The 21,240-nt window shown below is 41.6% G+C and overlaps 1 protein-coding gene across 1 annotated transcript in view; it reads right to left on the reverse strand.

Moving 5' to 3' along the window:
* Positions 1-18,240: 18,240 nt before the first annotated feature.
* The window catches only part of LOC111720133 (T-cell-interacting, activating receptor on myeloid cells protein 1), a 42,326-nt gene continuing 39,326 nt past the window's right edge, over positions 18,241-21,240 (reverse strand). The window contains exons 6-9 of the mRNA XM_023501031.2: positions 21,119-21,187; positions 19,294-19,321; positions 19,025-19,113; positions 18,241-18,307 (exon numbers count right to left, since the gene is read on the reverse strand). Coding sequence (XP_023356799.2) covers positions 19,083-19,113; positions 19,294-19,321; positions 21,119-21,187 — 128 coding nt within the window. The 3' untranslated portion in view covers positions 18,241-18,307; positions 19,025-19,082. The remainder of the gene's footprint in view (positions 18,308-19,024; positions 19,114-19,293; positions 19,322-21,118; positions 21,188-21,240) is intronic.

Raw genomic sequence — 21,240 nt, forward strand, 5'->3', positions numbered from 1 at the left:
AGTGCCATATTTGTGTCAGAGAAGCAATTTAGCAGTACTCCTTCTTTACCTATTTTTGCAAATAATTTACATAGTACTGTAATTAATTGTTCTTTAAATGTTTGGTAGAATTCACTTGTGAATTCCTCTGACCCTGGAGAATTTTTCTTAGGGAGTACATTAATGACTTGTTCAATTTCTCTTTCTAAAATGGGACTATTTAATTATTTTAGCTCCTATTTAGTTAACCTGCAATTTATACTTTTATAAATTTTCATCCATTTCAGTTAATTGTCAAACTTGCTAGCACAGAGTTGGGCAAAATAGCTGCTAATTATTGCTTTAATTTATTTTTCATTATGGTGAGTTTACCCCTTTCATTTTTGATGCTAGTGATTTGTTTTTTTTCCTTTCCTTTTTCTGATCAAATTAATCAAAGGTTTATCTATTGTGTTAGTTTTTTTTCATAAAATCAACTCTTAGTTTTGTTTCTTGGTTCAATAGTTTTCTTAGTCTCTATTAAATAATCTCTCCTTTAAGTTTTAAAATTTCTAATTTAGTATTTAATTAGGGTTTTAATATTTTTAGCTTTTTAGTTACATGCCTAATTCATTGATCTCCTTTTTCTTTATTTTATTTATGTAGCTATTTAGAGATATAAAATTTCCCCTAGGAACAGCTTTGGTTGCATCCTATGGATTTTGGTTCTGGTGAGAGTGTCGAGCACCCATATACAGAGTACATTCTGATTATTTACAAGAGTCTTCCTCACACTATCCCAGGGTCTGAGGAAGCTGTACTTTCCCTATACCCTTATGGATAAGGAAGCCTGAAAATTGAGTTCAAACTCAGCCTCTGGCTTCAGAGGCCCTTAGTCTCCTGAGTGATAGACATAGAAGCAACCTCAATGGTCTCAGAATTGGAGGGACCTTACACTAGGGCTATTCTCTCCTCAGCTTGTTATATAACTGTAAACTTAGGTCTCAAGAGATGAATTGGTATGCCTAAAATCATAGAGAAGCAGATTGGAAGCTAGATCATAAACTTCCTAATCTCATCTTTCCCCACTAGATCATTTTTCTTCACCTATAAGATATAATGATTAAGTGGGGAATGACCAAGGTACATCCATTCAGGAAATGGACTTAAGTATGGCACTCCAAGAGGGCCATCTGGCAAGGCCATTGCTGCCTTAGCCCAGCCAGGATTTGTTCCATGAAGAGGGTGGTATCTAATCTAGGTTTGATGGTTATACAGGGATTTGACAGAAGCAAGAAGGAAGGGTACTAGTAGTGTAAGAGGAGCTATTTCACCTGCCCAACCCCAATTAATTTAGTTGACTAGGCGTTCTCTGCTCATGTACACATCAACTTGCTTTTTCCTCAACACTTCTCTTTCTTGACCTTTCTTCAACCCCCTTTTGTCTTTATGTTTTCCTCTCTAGGATTTCCTGAACCTGGGATTTTTTTTGCACCTATTGAAGTGTTTCTCCTTCTCTCTCCTTTTCAGGATCTTCATCCAGGTCACATCTGTTAACCATAGAGGCTCTTCTTTGGAATTTCTTCACTTCTCCCTCTTTATTTCATATGATCCCACCATCTCTCATCAATTCAATTATCTCTGTGCCACTATTCCTCAAATTTATTTGTCCAGCTTCTGTAGATTCCCATCTCCCCACTTGTTATGGGCCAGAAGCCTCCAGAGGCCTCCAAGAAACCTGCACCCAGAGAACATTACATTTAAGAAGAGAATATTACACCCACTGCCTACTGGATATATTAAAGTGGATGTCCCACAAACATCTTAAAGTCAATAGATACAAACCTGGACTCTGTAGCCTCACACAAACACACACACACACACACACACACACACACACACACACACACTTTCAAGCACTCACTCACTCACTCACTGATAACAAAGCCCTACCATCTTCCTTTTTTCTCACTGTCCAAGGTACCAACTTACTCCCTCACCCAGGCTCACAACCTTAGTGCTGAAACTTCCTCTCACTCTCCCTATCATGTCTAATCTGCTTCCAAGCCCTACTGATTCTAAATCTCACATCTGATGTGATGTGGCTCCCTACAACTTAAAATAATATATGAAATTCTCTGTATGACATCCAAGTCTTTTATATGCTGTCACACCCCCAAAACTAACTCCAACCTTCCATCCTCCTCTTTTATACTTTCTTCTCTCTTAGGTTATTAGGACAATACTCTCTTTGGATTTTCCTCTTCCTATCTGATGAGCTGCCTGTCTCCTTTGTTCCCTCTTCTCCAGGTCATACTTTCTAACCAGAGGTGTCCCTCCAGGCTCTATCCTGAGCTCTCTCCTCTGCACCTTCTATACTATTTCACTTGATGACTCATGAGCCTTCAAGGATTTGTTTACCATCTTTATGCTGACAGTTCTGAAATGTACCTTTCCTTTCCCAGTCTCTCTGCAGACCTCCAATCTACCATCTAGAACTAGATGTTCAATCTTAAACTCATTATGACCAAACAGATCTCATTATCTTTCTCCAAAAACCTCCCTTCTTTCTCACTTCTCTGGGATTGTAGAGGGCTTCACCATCATCCCAGACTCTAGTCTCACAATTTAGGAATCATTCTAGATTCCTCAAGATCTCACACTCTCCCCATATGCAATATTATGCCAGGACCTTTCAATTTAATCTTTGCAGAACCTATCAAATACACCTTTCTTCTGACACTCCTGCTTTTGTAGTGCAGGCCTTCATCACCTCATTCATATCTGGACTTTTGCAATAGTTGGCATCTGCTTTAAGAACCTTCCCCAGCAATCAATCCTCCATTCAAGCACTTAAGTGATGTTCCTAAAAGAAAGGTCCAGTCTTGTCACTTCCCCCAACACATTCATTGAATTCCAAGAGTCCCTGTCACCTTCTGAAGCAAATACAAAATCCTATCTTTCCTTATCAAAGCCCTTTATAACCCAGTCCCACTCTTTTCAGTCAGCTTACATCTTACTCCCCAGACACAGACTCTGATCCAGTAACATTGATTTCATTATTGTTGCCTTAAACAAGACATTCTATCTCTTAACTCCTGGCATTTTCCTTCTGATTCCATGCTTCCGTGGTTGTCTCCCCTTCATCCTACCTTCCTGGCTTTCAAAGTATTAACTTCATAGGGCCTTTTGTTCATTCTTATGTCTTCCTTCTATTCATTATTTCTACTAATTTTATATAGCTTATTTGAATGTATTTGTTTGATGTTTCCCTCTTTGACTGGATTTTGAAAGAAGTTTATCTTTTTTTTTTTATTTGAACCTAGGTTTTCTAACCTTTTAGAGAAAGATCCAATATCTGTTGACTTATATAGTAGAACGGCTCCTTGAATGAGGAAGAAAGGATCCTGAAAAACTCTGCGATATGAAAAAATTAAAAATCATCCCAACAAAGAAAGCTTGTATGTTTAATTTATTTAGATTCCAAAGAAAAGTAGATTGATATAAAATCAATTTATAAAACCTTTTCTGCTCTCTTAATGAAGTGTTATTTATTTGGTGTTTTTTTGCATGAGATTGAAAAGAAAAACCAATAGTGAATGGAAATTAATTATGGAAAGATGCTCATTTTCATGAATCTGAAAGGTGGTATAAGAGATAAACTGACTGAGTCTTGAAGATTAAAAGACACTCTTCCAAGGGTGGAAAAGCAGGAGAAATCTTTGAAGGGCCCAGAGGTGGAGTTCAGCTTTTTGAGGAACAACAGGTTGCTCAGTTTATTTAAAATGGAGAGAAAGTAATAAAAATACAATAGCTAGAAAGGGCTTCAAATGCCCAACTGAGAAATTAATTTTGATCCTAAAGGTAGGAAAAGAATAAAAGCTTCTTGGCAGAATATCAACTTGTCAAGACTGGAGAGTAGGGAAATTTTATTTCACAGCTGGAGGATGGATTAGGGAGGAGAGGACAGATCAGAAATCAATTAATATGCGAGAAATAGATGAGGAAGGAAGCTAGTTAGAGGGATAGAGCACCACTCTGAAGTCAAGAGGACCTGAGAAAATCTTATAGTTACTTAAAGTACTGGAGGTAACTAGGGCAAGTCCCAATCAATCCCAATTGCCTGGGAAGAAAGAAAGAAAGAAAGAAAGAAAAGAAAGAAAAGAAAAGAAGTAGTTGAGGAGAGAGGGTGACAAAGGCCTTGAAAAGTGACCAATATGAGCAAAGAAAATGAGCTGAATAGCAGTGGCAAATGACTGTGGATGAGCAGAAAGAGGATTTAAAAATAACTCCAAATTTGTAGCATGAGAGACCAAAGAATAGGTGCCTTCAGTAGAAGGAAGGAAGTTTGAAAAGGAGAAAGTTGTAAATGTTTGTAGAGGAAGAAACAAAAAGTTCTGCTTAGAACAATAGATTAATGCTTATAGGGCACCCAATTGGAAATTTTCAATTAGAACTGGTGATGTGGGCTAGAGTTCAGGGAAAAGGCCTTAGACCCTGGGTTATGGTGATAAACCCAAGAAGATGAGGAGATCACCAGAAGTGTTAGAGGAGAAAAGTCAAAAAGAATCCAAAGGGTCCCCACATTGAGGAAGGGGAATATGGATAATTATTCAGCAAAAGATCCTAAGAAAGAACACAGAACAAGAAGTTCTTGTTCATCATTGCAGAGCAAGAGCAGCATACATTGTTGGATAGGCCCATCTTCCAGGGACTCTTGCTGTTCCTTCAGGGCTTCTGGATTCAGTTGGAATAGGTCAGCCCTCAGGTCTTCAGCCCCAGGAACCTAAAAGAAAACAAGGCAGGGAGGATCAACCATATCACTTGAGTGATACTGTGATGATCTTCCTTTGAAGGAAGAAAGAACAAGATGATGGGTCAGTTACTGAGAAGTGGATGAACCAAGAGCTAGAATATAGGAAGGAAGCTGGAGAGATGAGTCTGAGACTGGGAGGGAGGCAGGGTCCTCCCAGAAGGGATGAGAATAACTCACAGTTGTCCTCGAGCACTGCATTTGGTCCCGGCATCTGAATTGGAGAGAAGGTTCTGTCAGTTGGGACTCCTGAGATCAGGCCTTCCCAAGGACCCAGGCAGGATCCCTGCCCCGCCACCTGCCTCAGTCACTTACACTCAGTATCATGTTGGGGAGCTCTAGATTTGGAAGAGAAGCAGACAAACCAAGTACAACTGAGGCACCTTGGGAATCAATGAGAAGAAAAGAGGTTAGGTTGAGGAGCTTTTCATGCTGGGAAAATCACTCATCCTTCTCTCCCAAGAATCACAGAAGATCTAAGATACTAAACAAAGGAGGCAAGGAAGTGACCTGAAGCTCCTACCTTCTGGAGGTGTCTCCATGTGAAATCACTGCTGAGAGAGAAAGAGGGAAACCTTGGGCAGTCCAAGCCTGTGATTTAGAGCTTGAAGGCACCTTAAGATGATTTCAGGTTGGCCTCCACTTTCACAGTTGAAGATACTGAGGTCCCAGTGGTACCCATGCTTGAATCCTCAACTCCTTTCTTTGTTTCATTCCTTTCCTCCCAAACTCACCAATCTGAGCATGGCAATGACGGCCAAAAGTTAAGAAGAGGAGGAGGAAGAGTATAAAGGAACAGCTGAGGGCAGTGATGAGGATGGTTTTGGTTCCTGTAACTGGAGGAGGAGAGAAGTAAAAACATTAGTCATAAGGCTCTGCTATCCTCTCACAAATGATCCCCCCCAAGCTCAGATCCAAGGGGGTCACTATCCCTTTCCACATCTCGATGGACCCTTACGTCTTGTGAGAAGACTTTCATTCTGCTCCTCTAGAACATGGAATGAAAAAGGTAAGATCACAGGAGTGAAGATTCTGAAAGCCAACCCCAGCCCAGCTCCCAAGCAGGATCCCAATGACCCTGAAATTCCGGGGAAAGGCAGGGGCTTCCCTTCCTCTATTTCTCCAACTCTCCCAGTGAGAGCCAAAGGGATTCCTGGGCTATTTGCCCAGTTCTGCAGACTGAGAGTTTAGGGGAAAGGGGGACCTACAATCATTCTTCAGATGGACTTTCAGGCATCCAGCCCTCACCTTGTATTATGAGTTCCAGGGGTTCACTGGGCAGAGCCAGGACAGGGCCATCTCTTTCAAGGAGATAAGAGCACCTGTACCTTCCAGTCTGGTTGATGTTCACATGGATCAAGGAGAACTCTGCTCCGTGCTGGGTGGGCTCACTGGTGCTCACAGGCAGATCCTCTCCATCCTTGTACAGAGCAAACCTCACACCTCGGGATGGCCCCTGACACAGGAGGGTCACGTTGTCCCCCGGGGTTACCTTGGAACTGGGCCAGGCTGAGAGAGAGGGCTTGGGAAGGCTGTCTGTGGGAGAAAGCAGGGACCACAGCTCTCCAGGGCTCCAAGGAGTTAGCGAGTCTCGGGGGGATCCCCTGCCACTCTTTCTTTTATTCCCAGCCTCTCTTTGCCTTTCCTGCCTCACTAGGAACTTCACTCAACTCTTTAAAAAACTACCTAGGGTTTTTTATTTTCTATTACACACTGGAGTTCACCCCTACTCCAACCCTGCACAGTGTCAGAGGGAAAAGTGCCCCCACTGCTCCACACCCCACTCTGAGTTCTCCTAGGGTTCCATTAAAGGCCTCCCTGGCAGTATGGTGTCCTCTGGGGGGAGCTCACCAGGTGCCAGCAAGGCCCTGGGCTGGACCTCCTTCCGGGCAGGGCGCCACCTCCGCAAAGGCTGCAGATATTCCTGCAGGAGCAATGCCCACCTCGCCATTCTCAGGGAGGAAGTTTGCTGCTGCCTCCATCTAACTCGGTCACATTGGCCAGGGGTGGCCCTCCCATGGGGCTCTCCCTGGTCCCCACTCCCCTGCAGCGGCTCCAGGGGCTCCTCATTGTCCAAAACCGTCCTCAGAACCCAGGGCCCGCTGTGGCCCCAGTCCCGCCCCTGTCTCTCACCTGTCACCCAGACCTCCAGGGTCTCACTGGCTCCGACTTGATCTGTAGGAAGTGTAGTGAACACAGCTGTAGTTCCCAGAGTCCTGGGCACTCAGAGATTTCAGGGGAATTGGTTTATAAAGGATTTCATGTTTCTTTGTAGGGTTCTGTGTCCCCACCTTCAGAGAAGGAATGTCACCAACTGATTGGGTGACGATGATGGTCTCCTGCACCTGAAGGTCACTTCCTTCCCTGGTGCCCCCACAGGACCTGCTTGGGACATAGAGTCGGCCTGGGGAGGAGGTTCTGGGAGAGACAGGAAAGGATATGGGGGAAGGAAAAGCCCAGAATCAGAGCCTGACTAGTCTGTGACTGGGGCAGGAGCCTGAGGCTTCCACCTCCCTGGACCAGAATTAATGATCATCACAGCCATAGATAATAAGGACCCTGGTTTTGTACACTGCCCCCTAGGGGCCAGGTGTGTCAAGGCATTTGACAGATTTTGTCCCATTGACCTCACAGCCTAGGTGCTGAATACTCAAACTGTCCTCATTTTCCAGGAGACTTTGAGGGAGACCAGTACTGCCTTGCCCAGAATCCCACAGCGCTAAGTGTCCCACACTAAACTTGAATTAGGGGCTCCTGACTCCTGGCCCAGCCCTTCTGCTGCCGTATCTCTTGGCTTCCATGTTGGGAGGCAAGATCCTGGCTTAGCACTTAGGTGGGCAAGGGTGACAAGGAAACTGAGAGGGGAACAGGATGACTTCTGCCATCTTCCCCCCCCACACCCTCCCTTCCCCCAGCCCCTCAGGTGACTCCCTTGGTCTAGTCCTGCCCTGCTCTTCCCTCCCTATCCCCACACAGGCTGGCAGCCTCCCTAGCCACTGACTCAGCATCTCTGAGCATGTGGATCTCCATCCCCCACAAACCTCCATGTCCCAGTGAGAAATGAGAGCCTGGCAGGGTGGCTGAGGGCTGCCTTGCCCTGACCCAGCCCCTAGGGCCTGTACACACCCAGGTCACAGAGATATTCTGGCCCCAGAGGGCCCGAAGGGCAGTGGTGAATGTGAAGAGGGGGAGGGGGGACAAAGAATCACCAAAACACACAGGCCTGGGAACAAAGACCCACAGAGACTGGTATAGAAAGCCAGAGCCAGGGCCCACAGGTGTGCACACAGGCTCACAGGTCACTGCATGCCATGTACACACGCACACACACACGCCACACACACACATGCACACACACATGCACAGCCCTTCCCAAATAAGACCACTAGGTCCCAGCCAACCTGGACTTCTCATTCATGTACAACCCTGGAGAAGGTTGAACAGCCACGTCCAGGGGCCTTCAGGAGCCTTTGTCACCCCTCCCAGGCCCTGGAGGGAGCTCCCTTCCCTGCTTCCTTGTGGGTAAGAGCCCACCTCCCAGCTCAAACCAGCCTCTGGCCTTGGGCCCTTCACAGGGGCAGCCTCATTGGCCCTAGGCAGGCACTCTGACCTCACCTTGTTATTCAGGAGTAACCTGAGACTGCAGAGATGCCCTGCCAGACCTAAGAGCACAAAGAAGCAGAACTGGAAAGGAGCCGGTGGCGAACCTCCCATCCCATCCTTCCCTGCTCCGCCATCCTTCCATCACCCAACAGAGAATGGCTGAGTGGGGAAGCCCACCGACAGGCATCCATTCAAGAAGGGATGGGTGTAATTCCTGGAGGGGCACAGGCAGGATCCCTGTTGCCTGAGCCATCCACAAGTGTTCCACTGAGAGGTGGCCTGATCTGGTTCCTGGTTATGCAGGGGCCTGACAGAGCAAGGAGGAAGGGCCCTAGTAGTGTAAGAGGGACTTTTCATCTGCCCAACCCCAAGTAAGTCAGCTAACAAGATGTTCTCTGCTCAGATCCAGGCGCCTCCCCACATGAGTTAAAGAATTATTCCATGAATTAGGGAGAGACTCAAGTTGGGAAGGAGGAAAAAGGAAAATAGGATGAAATCCAATTTCCCAAAGGATGAGCTGTATTGGAGAATGAGGCTTGGAAGGTGTTCCCAACCACAGGCTACAGGGGACAGTCATAGGGAGTCTCCAAGCCCTGCAAAGCCTCCTTCTGACCCATTGCTGGAATGCTCCTGCACATGTTGCCTGGGGCTTCCCCTGGCTCCAAGGCCCAGTTCTTGCAGTCAAGACTGAAACCTCATCAGGGGCTTCCATCAAGGACTTGATAGGATTTGGTCCAATGTTGTTCCTTTTGATTTATGCCATTGGGGTTATGTGATAACGCAATCAAAGCAGTTTCTCACCCTGAGCATATTGTTCGTTAACATCAAGAGGATAATGAGGTATGAATCCCCTAAAGCCTGAGGGGACCTTGCAATTTTGTATAAAAGAACAGGTCCTGGTTCAGAAGCGTTGCTTTTAATTCGAAATAATCATTTGTGGAACCAATAACTGCACAGCTTCATCCAAGATCCTCTCTTTATCCTCCCTGATGGTTATAGAGGAATAGGAGAGGGATTCAGGTCCCTCTTTCCCTTCTTGGATTCCCTTGGAATGACAAATAGATCAATGGAGGCCCCTCCCTCCCTGATAGTCAGAAATAGACCAATGGATGGACCCATCCCAGCTTCTCCCCCTAATTGTCCTCAACAAACAGTCCCAAAGGAAAACACTCACCTGACTGTGCCCCAATCACATAGATGCAGCATAGCCCTGGAAGAGAAGCTCAGATTATTGATGACTCCAAACTCCCTCCAGCCACTTCCCCTAAAGGTTCTTTATCTGGGACCTACTCAGTCCAAGAACGCTGCCTCAGCACCGAGGGTCTATCTCCATACCCCTCAGTGTGCGAGCCAAAAACTCTTCTCCCACCGTCCTCCTCCCCCAGCCCGGCCCAGGGGCTCACCAAGACAGAGCAGACACAGGAGGTCTGGGTCCATGGTGCGCCTGAGATTCCCAGACCTCAGTGAGCACACAGCAGGAGTCGGCAAGCCCCAAGCGAGGTCCTGCTCAGGATGTGGTAGGGGACCTGTTGTCTCCTCCCACCAGTCTGGCCACACTCTTTCCACCCTCAGAATCATTACCTGGAGAACATCTTGCTGAACTCTCCCTCTGAGAGGTCCGGAACCTCAGCAGGAGGCCAGTCTTCCAAAGATCATGAGACCAAACCCCTGAGACTGAGGGCCAATTCCCCACCAGGGAGAGCATCCAAAGCAAGGACACCCCTGTCCCCTGTTCAGTGCTGAAAGGATGGGCCTGAAGAGCAAGGGCTGAAGGGAGCCGGGATCTCAGTCTCAGACACAGGGCCTCCTTGAGTGCCTGACTCTTCATATGAAGGCTCCTCTGATTACGCAGTAAGAAATCCCAGAAATAGGTCCATGTGTGATGTCCCAGGCTGCTCCAGAGAAACCAGTTTCCTAGGTTTTAGTGACTGCCCTCCCTCCCTGGGAGGGCACCTGATTCACCCAAACTTCACTAGTGGCTCAAAGGACTTGGAACATGCCCAATGGCCATACCAAAGTAAACCATTTCAGCAGATGGGCCAAACAACACTGAGGATAATGGAAGTATCTCAAAGCCTTAGATGAGTTGGGAGGGTGTTTACCCTACCCACAATGGAATAAACAAATGAAAACAGTCTCTTCCAGTGGCCACAGAGGTGGCTCAAAGAGGCACTGTGGAACTAGAAAACAGTTTAGAACTATTTGAAATGGCCTATAATACTGTGCATAGCTGTTGACCCAGAGATATCACTACTAAGTCTGCATCCAAGAAATCAAAAGCAAAAGGAAAAGGGCCTGTGTGTATAAAAGTACTTATTCCATCCCTTTTTGTGTTGGCAATGAATTGGACATTGAGAGACTACCCATCAAATGGGGAATCGACAAGCAAGTTGTGATTTATACTGGGACTGAACATTATTTTGTTATAAAAAGTGATGAAATAAAAGCATCCTGAGCAATCCACTCCTTTCATCCATAAAGCAACTCTTAATTCCTAGCAATGGATAAATTCAGTGGGTGACTGACTCTTAATCATTGGATAGTTACTTCAAATACTGAAGAGAATCAGATTTAGAGACAAGAGTTTATGGAGAGAAAAGTAGAGGAAGAGGGATGTCGGGGAAGGGTATTCTGATATAGGATAGAAGGAGCTCCCATCGTAATGGAACCAAGATACTCTACCATAAGTAAAAGGAGTTGTAAATTCAACTGGGAATGGAGCAGATTTTAGGCATGAGGCTGTAGTGAACATTTATGGATCAAAAAGGAAGAGACCTTGGATCAGAGAGGCTTTCTTGGAACAGGGATAGTCATGACCTCTCCATGAATTTCAGATTTCTCCTCTGTCAAATGGAAATAATTACAGCCACTGCTTTCATGACAAGGTAATAACAATACTATTAATGGCCAGCATTTATTTTTTAACTCAAAACTTTATTTATTTATTTTTGTAATTATTATTTTACTTTTTCCAATTACATGTAAAGATAGTTTTCTGCGTTCATTTTTACAAGATTTTGAATTTCAGAATATTATCTCTCCTTCCCTTTCCTTCTACCCCCAAGATGACAAGCAATCTTGTTATATATATATATATATATATATATATATATACACATACAATCACATTAAATATATTTGCATTTTAGTCATGTTGTAAAAGAAGAAATAGAACAAAAAGGAAAAACCCAACCTCCCACCACCACCAAAAACAGTGAAAATAGTCTGCTCTGATCTGCATGAAGACATCATAATTTTTTCTCTGGCCATCATTAGCATTTTCCACCATGAATCTTCTGGGGTCTTGGATCCTTGTATTGTTGAGAAGAGGTCAGTCTATCATGGTTGATTATTGTATAATGTTAATAATCAGCATTTATAAAATGCATATATATCTGTGTATGTATACATAGAGAAACATAGAGATATGCTTGTGTGTATGTATATGTGCATATATCTACATCTATATCTATCTGGTTTACAAAGAACTTTCAAATATATAAATATATCTTATCTGATATTCCTAATATCCCTATGAAGATGATGCTGTTATTATTTGCATTTTACAGATAGAGCAACTGAGGCTATGAGAAAGTGTTAAATAAATTACCCAGGATCCCACACCTAGTAAATGTCTGAAATAAGTTTTGAACTCAGGTCTTTGTAAGTTACAGATCTCTGCTCATTAAACCACCTAGCAATGGTTTTAAAAAGTGCTTTGTAACAGATAGTGTGGGTCAGAGCTGAGAATTGTTGCTACTCTTCAAGAATTTCATAACTCTCAGAAGCTTTGCTATTTGGGAAATACATTTTACCTTTTCTCTTTATTTATTAGAAGAACCAGGGTCACCCATTTATGCCATGTGGAAGTGAATACAAGGAGGAGAGGACCTGGTGATACAGCATGAAGAGAAGCAGGGCTGGAGAGCAGGAAGCCTGGTACTGGGCCAATGGAAGGGGACAGAAGGTTTCTGATGGTCAGCTCTGGACATTAGCTGGGTTTGGATCCAAGTTTTCTTATGCTGCCCAGAGTTGCCTGATCTCTTTCCCTCAATATTTGCTGGTTAGTTTGAAGTTCCTATAACCTTTGATCTCTGTCTGTCCAGCCTTACTGCTCCAGGCAGATATCCTCTGGCTCATCCTCAACTCCTCAGGCCGTTCCATTTACTGGCCAAAAGTTTCCCCATGACAAGGAGGACCAATCCAACCAGGCTGATGTGAAAGAGATTGATCACAAAATAAACCGACTGGGTAGAGTCTGAGGGAGAAGAGGAAATGAGGTTAGTGCTGACATAAGAATATTTCAGGAGTTCACACTCCTCTTAGCAGGCTCCTTGATCCTGCCCCCAGACTGGTCCAAATCATGGGTTCATAAAGAGCAGGTCATATCAAACTAAACATATTGCATTTGTAGAAAATTACTCAGCTCTTGCAAGTCCTCCTATTGGGGTTTATTCTCTTGACTAAGGCTGGGCTGCTGAAGAAGTTCAGCTCATCAGGGCCCCCTACTGCCCTTTACTCGCATCCACTAAGTTGTGGAGGCTGGAAAGTCTTTAGCTGACAAAGACAGGATGCTCTATTCAGAGTTCTTTCCCCAGGAACAATGAGCCACACTTTGCTTTGAACAGCCCAGAAAAGACAGGAAACAAGTTTTAAATCTGGCTTATTGGTCTGTTTGTTGACTTCCTATACCAGGTAATAATTTAAAATTCAAGATCCCAGTTTACTTTGGTTTAAGAAAAGAAAATTTATGTAACTTAGGGAGAACTTGTGACCCTAATCATTCTCCAGGGGCTCTTATCTCCACCCCTTCTCCACTTTCCTAAATAACAACTACCAGACTAGGCAATCTAGACAATGAAGCCCAATTCACTCTCCAAACCTAGTCTGATTCACATGTAAATGCAAGGGAGAGAAAATCAAAGGCAGATGAAGAAAGGAAAGAATGTGCTCTCCTTTCAAGGGACCAGCAAAAAACTCTGGAGTTGTAGAGCTTTTGTTCACCCAAAACAAAGTCTCACAGACTTTTGATATTTCCTAGCTATGTGACCCAGAGCAAGTCGCTTAGCGCCAATTGCCTCAGCAAAAAACCAAAAAACCTCAAGGGATTTTCTGCCTCCTCAGTATACCATCATGTTTTCCTTTCTAAATATTTTCCAATTGCATTAATGATGGGAACTTTGAGAATTTTGACATTAGTTAAAATCAAACTTTTCACTAGTTTTAGAAATTAGAAAATATTCTCTTTGAAAATCAGGAGAATTGTCCTTGTACATTTTCCACAGTTATTTTCTGATCACTGACAGTACTGCCATCATGCCAGCCAGTTCTTTTTTTTATCTTTTTAATTTACTTTTTTTCTTTCTTTTTATTTTCCTTTATTTATTTATTTTTTTTTATTAAAGCTTTTCATTTACAAAGCATATGCATGAGTAATTTTTCCAACATTGACCCTTGCATAACCTTTTGTATCAATTTTTCCCTCCTTCCCCAACCCCTTCCCTTAGCTGGCAATACATATTACATATATTACATACACAATACATATATTGGATCTAACATGTATATGTATACATATTTATACAGTTATCTGTATGAAAGCTTAAATCTGTGCTAAGATTTTTTGGGACACTGCAAATACAGTGAAGTTTAATCCCAGGTAATCTGGGAAGGGGACCCTGGAAGGGAGACCCTCACTGTTTGGGAAATCCAGAAAGGTTTCATGTAGAAATAGTATTTGAGTTGGTTCTTAAATGGAAGTAGGGAGTCTTTTGAGGCAGAGAACAAGACAGAGGGTAATCCAGGACTGGGGAAGGCCAGTCCAAAGAGTTGGAGATAGGAGATAGGATGTTATGGAGAAGGATATTACTGTGTGTAGAATAAGAGAGGAGGTGAAAGCCTTGTAAGTTCACTTCAAGTAGGAGGGAATGCAGCATCTTTTCCCTCTTCACAAAGTGGGAGGAGATATGAAACAGCATAGCCCATGAAAACAGAAAGAATAGTTGGGGTAGGCAACAGCAAGCTCAGCCTCTTGCCTGGGGTCTCTGTCAACTCCCTTGATTTGTAAGCTTGCCAGTTTTCTTAAACCATCAGGGGAAACAAGATCATCACACCCTGAGAAATGAGCCTGTTTAGGATGTATAATTCCTAAACAAGGAATGTGTTCACTAAGAATCTATAAGCTTGTTTAGTGATTAATATTTTGCACCAGGATGAGTTTAAAATATAAAAGAACTTTTAAAAATCTCCTATGTAAGTCCTGGTAAACTTTTAAAAAATAATTTATCTAGCCCAAAGATATTAGTAGAATTTGCTATTAGTGATGAAATCTCTTGGGATTGTAACTGATATTCTTTTTTTCTTTTTTAATTATAACTTTTAATTTACAAGATAGATGCATAGGTAATTTTTCAGCATTGACAGTTGCAAATCCTTTTATTCAATTTTTCCTCCTTCCCCACTCCTTCCCCAGATGGCAAGTTGACCAATACATGTTAAATATGTTAAAATATAAGTTAAATACAATATATGTATACATGTCCAAACAGTTAATTTGCTGTATAAAAAGAGTCGGACTTTGAAATAGTGTACAATTAGCCTGTGAAGGAAAATTGACATTCTTTTCAGTTTCACATTTGATTTCCTGATCATGAAGTTAATAACTCACCATTTGAGAGAAATATCATAAGCTACTCAGAGAAATGTGATCCCGAACTATTACAGGTAGAGGTCTGTATCTGGAGAAGTCGGGAGACAATTTGGCCTCTGCTCAAGGTAGAATCCTTCTGACTCAGTTTCCAAGTTGTGTCTCCTTAAATAAGAACCCACCCGATTATTCCTGAGTCTGGCTATAAGGTGGAACTATTATAATTGGATCTAAATTGAGCTGAGGATGCTTTATCCTGTCATATGTATACTCCCAGGCTGAGGCCTGAAGAAGCAGTTTTGATAATATTATAATCATACCCCTGTATTTTCTTCCTCTAGCAAATTTCTATAATCAGAGCAAATGGTCAATAGAAGCCATGAGCACAATTCAATTATATAATATCTGGCTGTTTTCAATCACAAATAAGTAGTCATTATTGTGGTGTTCTTCTTTTCTCTAAGATGGTTTTCTGGGAGAGTAGGTTTCTCGGGGAGGTTCTCTGGAGGCAGCCTTAGTTTCGGTTCAGAGTAATAATCACTCCAAATACAGCCAGCTGATAAAATCCAAACGTTTATTTCTTATCTCTTTCCTTGGGCCTGGTTAGCTTTCTTAGAGGCCTATCTCTCTGCTTGGTTCCAAGAGCTCTTGCTGCTAATCTTTTGCCTCTGCCAGCTTCAGCTTCTCTTCTTCCAAATGTCTCCATCCAGCACCAAGGTGAAAGTTGGAATGAATCTGTCTTGCCTCCAAGAGAGGGCTTCTGGCTCTCCCAGAGTGCTCTTTGGCCCTAAGAGCTTCTTGCTTATATGAACTCTCTATCAGTTCCACTTAGTACCTTGTTTCAAGTTCTGGCCCATATAAGATCAGATCAATCATACTGAACCATGGTTCAGTAAATTAAAAAAATAAATTAGATAATTATTGTCTCTATCAGTTCTAATGACTTAATAGCTTGTAAGGATTCTAACACGTTATATCCTAAATAAGTAGGCAAATGAGTATTTGGCCAAGTTATCTGTTACTAAATGTTTATATCTATATGAAATAAAGTTCCTAAAGGTTTCTAAAATAATATAAGATCAATTAACATGATTGTCTATGAGATCTGTTATTTTATTGTTTATTAAAACTAAATCTGAAACACCTTCAACATTTGCATGTACTGTTTATCCTATGACACAAATATATGTCTTTATGTGAAAAGCTGAGGGCCAATCTATATTGTTCTCTCTACATTTTACAGCAGTTCTGGTGGACTTGTCTCTTTTTCAGATTATCCTAACCTCTATTTTAGATTTGTTTTTCATTCTAGATTTTGGTCAGCTATAGCTATATTGACCAGCTTCAAGGAACTGAATCAACCATTGGATACTTCAATCAGTACCAATTTACTACCCTCCAAAAGGAATGGGAATCTGTAGGTGATTCAGCTCTATGCCCATTCTCAGCAGGAATTACTTTAAGAAGATGAGATCATTAACCTTGCCCTCAGAGTACCTTGGACCCCATTGGTTTGGGGAGAAAGTGAAACTGGTTGGTAAATGGACCCCAAATTATCCAGTGTTAAAAATTATCCCTTGTTACAATGTATTAAGGGATTAAGATGGGACTATACTATTTACTAGGACTATACTATACTATATTATTTATGAGTCTGTTGTGATAGATACTTTGTTACCACTAGTTACAGCTATATGCCACTGTTATTGTTACTCCTAGTTACTGCTTAAAATTAATGTCAAACTCAAATGCCAAAGTATGATATATACATTAACCCTGGAATGTACACAATGCCATCTGTAGACACCTGGTGTTAAAGCAACACCTAGCTTGAGTCTGGTGTTAATGCAATACTAGCTTAATCCTGGTATTAATGTAGCACTAGCTTAAAGAATATATAAACTCTGGCTCTCAGATTAATAAGTGGACTGCTCGACAGATTTTTCCATCTGGCTTATGCATGTTCATCATAGCCACACTCTCACTATTCACTGGAACTAGATTCCAACAAAATTGGAAATCCTAAAAATCAAAGAGAGATTAATAAAAGTGAAAGCAAAAAAGTAAGCTAATAAATGAAAGTAGAAACCTGTTTTATAAAAAAAACAATAGAATAGATAAAATATTGGTTAATTGGATTTTAAAAGGAAAGAAGAAAACTGAATTATTACTATCAAAAATGAAAAGGGTAGATTTACCATCAGTGAAAACAATTCTTAGGTGCTATTTTGTTTGATAGGTTAATAATTTTATTTAATATACCAATAAATCTGACAATATAAATGAATTGAAATGGTTGAATATTTACAAACGTGTAATTGCACATGAACAGAAAAGGAAATAGAATACCTAAAAGATTCCACCTTAGAAAAATAAATTGAACAAACCATTAATTAACTCCCTAAGAAAAAAAATTCTCAGAGCCAGATAGAGGAAGTGAATTTTATTAAGCAAGAACAATTAATTCTAATATCATATCAACTATTTGGAAAAACAGGCAAAGAAAGAGTTCTATCAAATTCCTTTAGCCAGACAGATATGGTGCTAATACATAAACAGGAAGAGCAAAAGCAGAGAAAGAAAATTATAGATAAATGTCTCTAATGAATATTGATACAAAAATTTTAAATGAAATGCTATCTAGGAGATTGTAGCAATATATCCCAAGAATTGTACACTATGACCAGATAGGATTTATACCAGGAATGCAGGATTGATTCAATATTAAGAAAAATATGAGCATATTGACCTATATTCCAGACATTTCTTTCAATCTCCCTCCTTTTCAAATATTTTCAAAAACAAAACAATTCCAATTTGATATATTCATAGAAAGAGAAGCAAATGATGTCCTATCTTATGCATCTATCAGAATTTGCCACTAGATGTTGAAAGATATATTGTGGTTTTATAACTCTAAGATTAAATGCTTTTAAAAGGGTTTTTGTTTGGTATAGCTGCTAAATCAAAGTTAGGAGGTATTGAACAGTATATAGTTGCCCATGGTATATCACAAGCCAGGTGCCTTCTCCCTCAAGTGCTTCACATGATTCAAGCTTGGAATCATATGCCCATGTTGCACTTTGAATCCCTAGCCCTCTGTTTGAATTTCATGTTTATTTTCCAAATGACTCATATGTCTCTGCTTGCCCCTTACTACCAAGCTACAGTGTTATCTATATATTACAGTCTCTTGAGGTGTCATAGAGGGACTGATTTCCCTTACTCAGGATCTCTATGTTCAAGTGGATGTATGTCACTCCTTGTTGGTCCTCAACCCCTGAATTCTGCAGAAAGAATACAAATGGGAAGAAGGATCTGTGAATATCACTTAGCACTGAGAGCAAGAAGAAATACCGGATCTACAACTAATCAGCAGATGATACCAGGGAAATGTTAGGACCAATGAGTTATTTCTGAATTATTTCCCAGGAGGCAGATGGAATAGGTATTGCTTACTGATGTATCAGTCTCTTCTTATCCATGTCTATACCTGCCATGGAGAATAGGCTCTGACAGTAACTGAGGTCCCCAATCAGGTACCATATATCCCTCCCTTGTTTCCTTTTAGAACATTTATTCTTGGTTTCCTCTTTCAGTACTACATGTTTGAGAGGAGCCAAACACATAAAGGGAAGATGACATCAGCCAAGGATGCTATCAGATAAGCAAAGTACCAAACTGAGAAGTCAACTTGAGAGCCACACCTGTTACTCTTTCCTTACAATGGCTGCCTCCTAATGGATAGAGTCTAGGATCATATAAGAGGAGGAGTGGCAATAACTCAAGAGTTGGAGGTGAACCAAGTTTCTCATCCTCCCAATAGACCTTCTTTTGGAGTCCCCAGTGAGAATATTAACAGGAACAGCAATTCTATCAGCATCATAGATGAAAGGGACCTTATAGATTGATAGAGCTTCATTTCACAAATGAAGAAACTGAGACTCCAGGCTTCATCCCACTGTTTATTTTCTCATGCTTTCACACTCTCTTCCCAAACTCACCAGTATAGGAGTGTTGATGATAGAAGAAGGCCAATAAAAAGAGGAAGAGAATGATGATTCAGCATTTGATGATGAGAGTGGTTTTGATACTAAAGCAAGGAAAAAAATCAATTTTCAGTATCCATTGTCCCGAAGGAGTTATCACCTTTAACCATGTTTCCATACTTCCATTAATTACCCATTCTGTAGAATAAGTGCTAGGCTTGAACCCAGAGAGCTTTGGAGGCATGGCTTCCTTCTCTGGGAGCCTTAATTCCTCCTTGTCTTACCTTATTGTGACATTTTCATTCAGTTCATCTGGAAAAGAGAATAGAAAAAAAAATAGAATGGGTCATAAGTAATGGATAAGATATCTCATAAATATGCATTTCCAAGAACCCACTATGGTGCCCTTTGACTCTGGAATAGGGAGAGACTAAAAGTTATATTGTCTGCAATTCTCCTCATTCTCAATGTTAGAGTCAAGTTCTTGGTGTTAATTCTGTTCTATTAGGGAAGTTGAAGAATATCCCCTCCAGAGTTGACCTTCCCTCAGAAATACCACTCTCATATTTCACTAAAAGCTCTGGGGTAGAAAGGTATTGCTCTACCATCACTAAACTCACAGCATCTGAGGAATGGGAGCAACTGTGGCTCCCACTGTGGGATGTCTCATAAGTCAAGAAAAATTAACCCCACCCTGGGTCTAATTGTGGGTCCCCAATGGTTTCTCTTGTACTTCCTTATACAGAGCAAATCTCATGCCCCAAAATGACCCCTGACATAGTAGGGTGACATTGGACATGGATCTGTGTGACCAGACTGAGGGGTTGGGGGGTTGAGGAGTATATTTACTTTTTAATCAAATTTAATCAAAGTTAAACCAAGCAAAACATTTTTGAAAGGTATGGATCTTACCATTACACACCTGTCTGATTTGCTAAGATGACAGGAAAAAATAATGATGATTGTTGGAGGGGATGTGGGAAAACTGGGACATTGATGCATTGCTGGTGGAGTTGTGAACGAATCCAACCATTCTGGAGAGTAGTTTGGAACTATGCTCAAAAAGTTATCAAACTGTGCATACCCTTTGATCCAGCAGTGCTACTACTGGGCTTATATCCCAAAGAGATCATAAAGAAGGGAAAAGGACCTGTATGTGCACGAATGTTTGTGGCAGCCCTCTTTGTAGTGGCTAGAAACTGGAAACTGAATGGATGTCCATCAGTTGGAGAATGGCTGAATAAATTGTGGTATATGAATATAATGGAATATTATTGTTCTGTAAGAAATGACCAGCAGGATGATTTCAGAAAGGCCTGGAGAGACTTACACGAACTGATGCTGAGTGAAATGAGCAGGACCAGGAGATCATTATATACTTCAACAACAATACTATATGATGACCAGTTCTGATGGACCTGGCCATCCTCAGCAATGAGATCAAACAAATCATTCCCAATGGAGCAGTAATGAACTGAACCAGCTACGCCAGAGAAAGAACTCTGGGTGATGACTAAAACCATTACATTGAATTCCAATCCCTATATTTATGCCCACCTGCATTTTGATTTCCTTCAAAGCTAATTGTACAATATTTCAGAGTCTGATTCTTTTTGTACAGCAAAATAACGGTTTGGTCATGTATACTTATTGTGTATCTAATTTATATTTTAATACATTTAACATCTACTGGTCATCCTGCCATCTGGGGGAGGGGGTGGGAGGGAGGAGGGGAAAAATTGAAACAAGAGGTTTGGCAATTGTTAATGCTGTAAAGTTACCCATACATATAACCTGTAAATAAAAGGCTATTAAATAAAAAATAAAAATAAAAAAAGAAAGGTATGGATCTTTCTTGTCCCCCCGGCCCAAAGGAGTAAAATATTGACTATCAGAGAAGGGATTTTGCCCATAACTTTTGCCCATAACTTCAATGTCTTTGTAATATCGAGGGCCTTCCTTCCTCATTTGTACCCTCTCTAAGAATAAGAAATCCTCCTTCTGTCTCCATTTTCCTTGATCATGGGGCATTGCCCTTTCTCCTAACTCTTCCTCTACCTCCATCTCAGCCATCTCTCCCATTTACACACAGACTATTGAAAATTTTACCAAATTTAGAGCAGGGGATCTGTTCTGTACCACACTCAAGAACCGGCTGGGCTGAAGCTAGAAGATGCCCTAAGGAGAAAATAGGAGAAAGAATATGTCAACAAAGTCCAACCACAACCACC

Source organism: Sarcophilus harrisii, chromosome 3, assembly GCF_902635505.1.
Source record: "Sarcophilus harrisii chromosome 3, mSarHar1.11, whole genome shotgun sequence".
Taxonomy (NCBI): domain Eukaryota; kingdom Metazoa; phylum Chordata; class Mammalia; order Dasyuromorphia; family Dasyuridae; genus Sarcophilus; species Sarcophilus harrisii.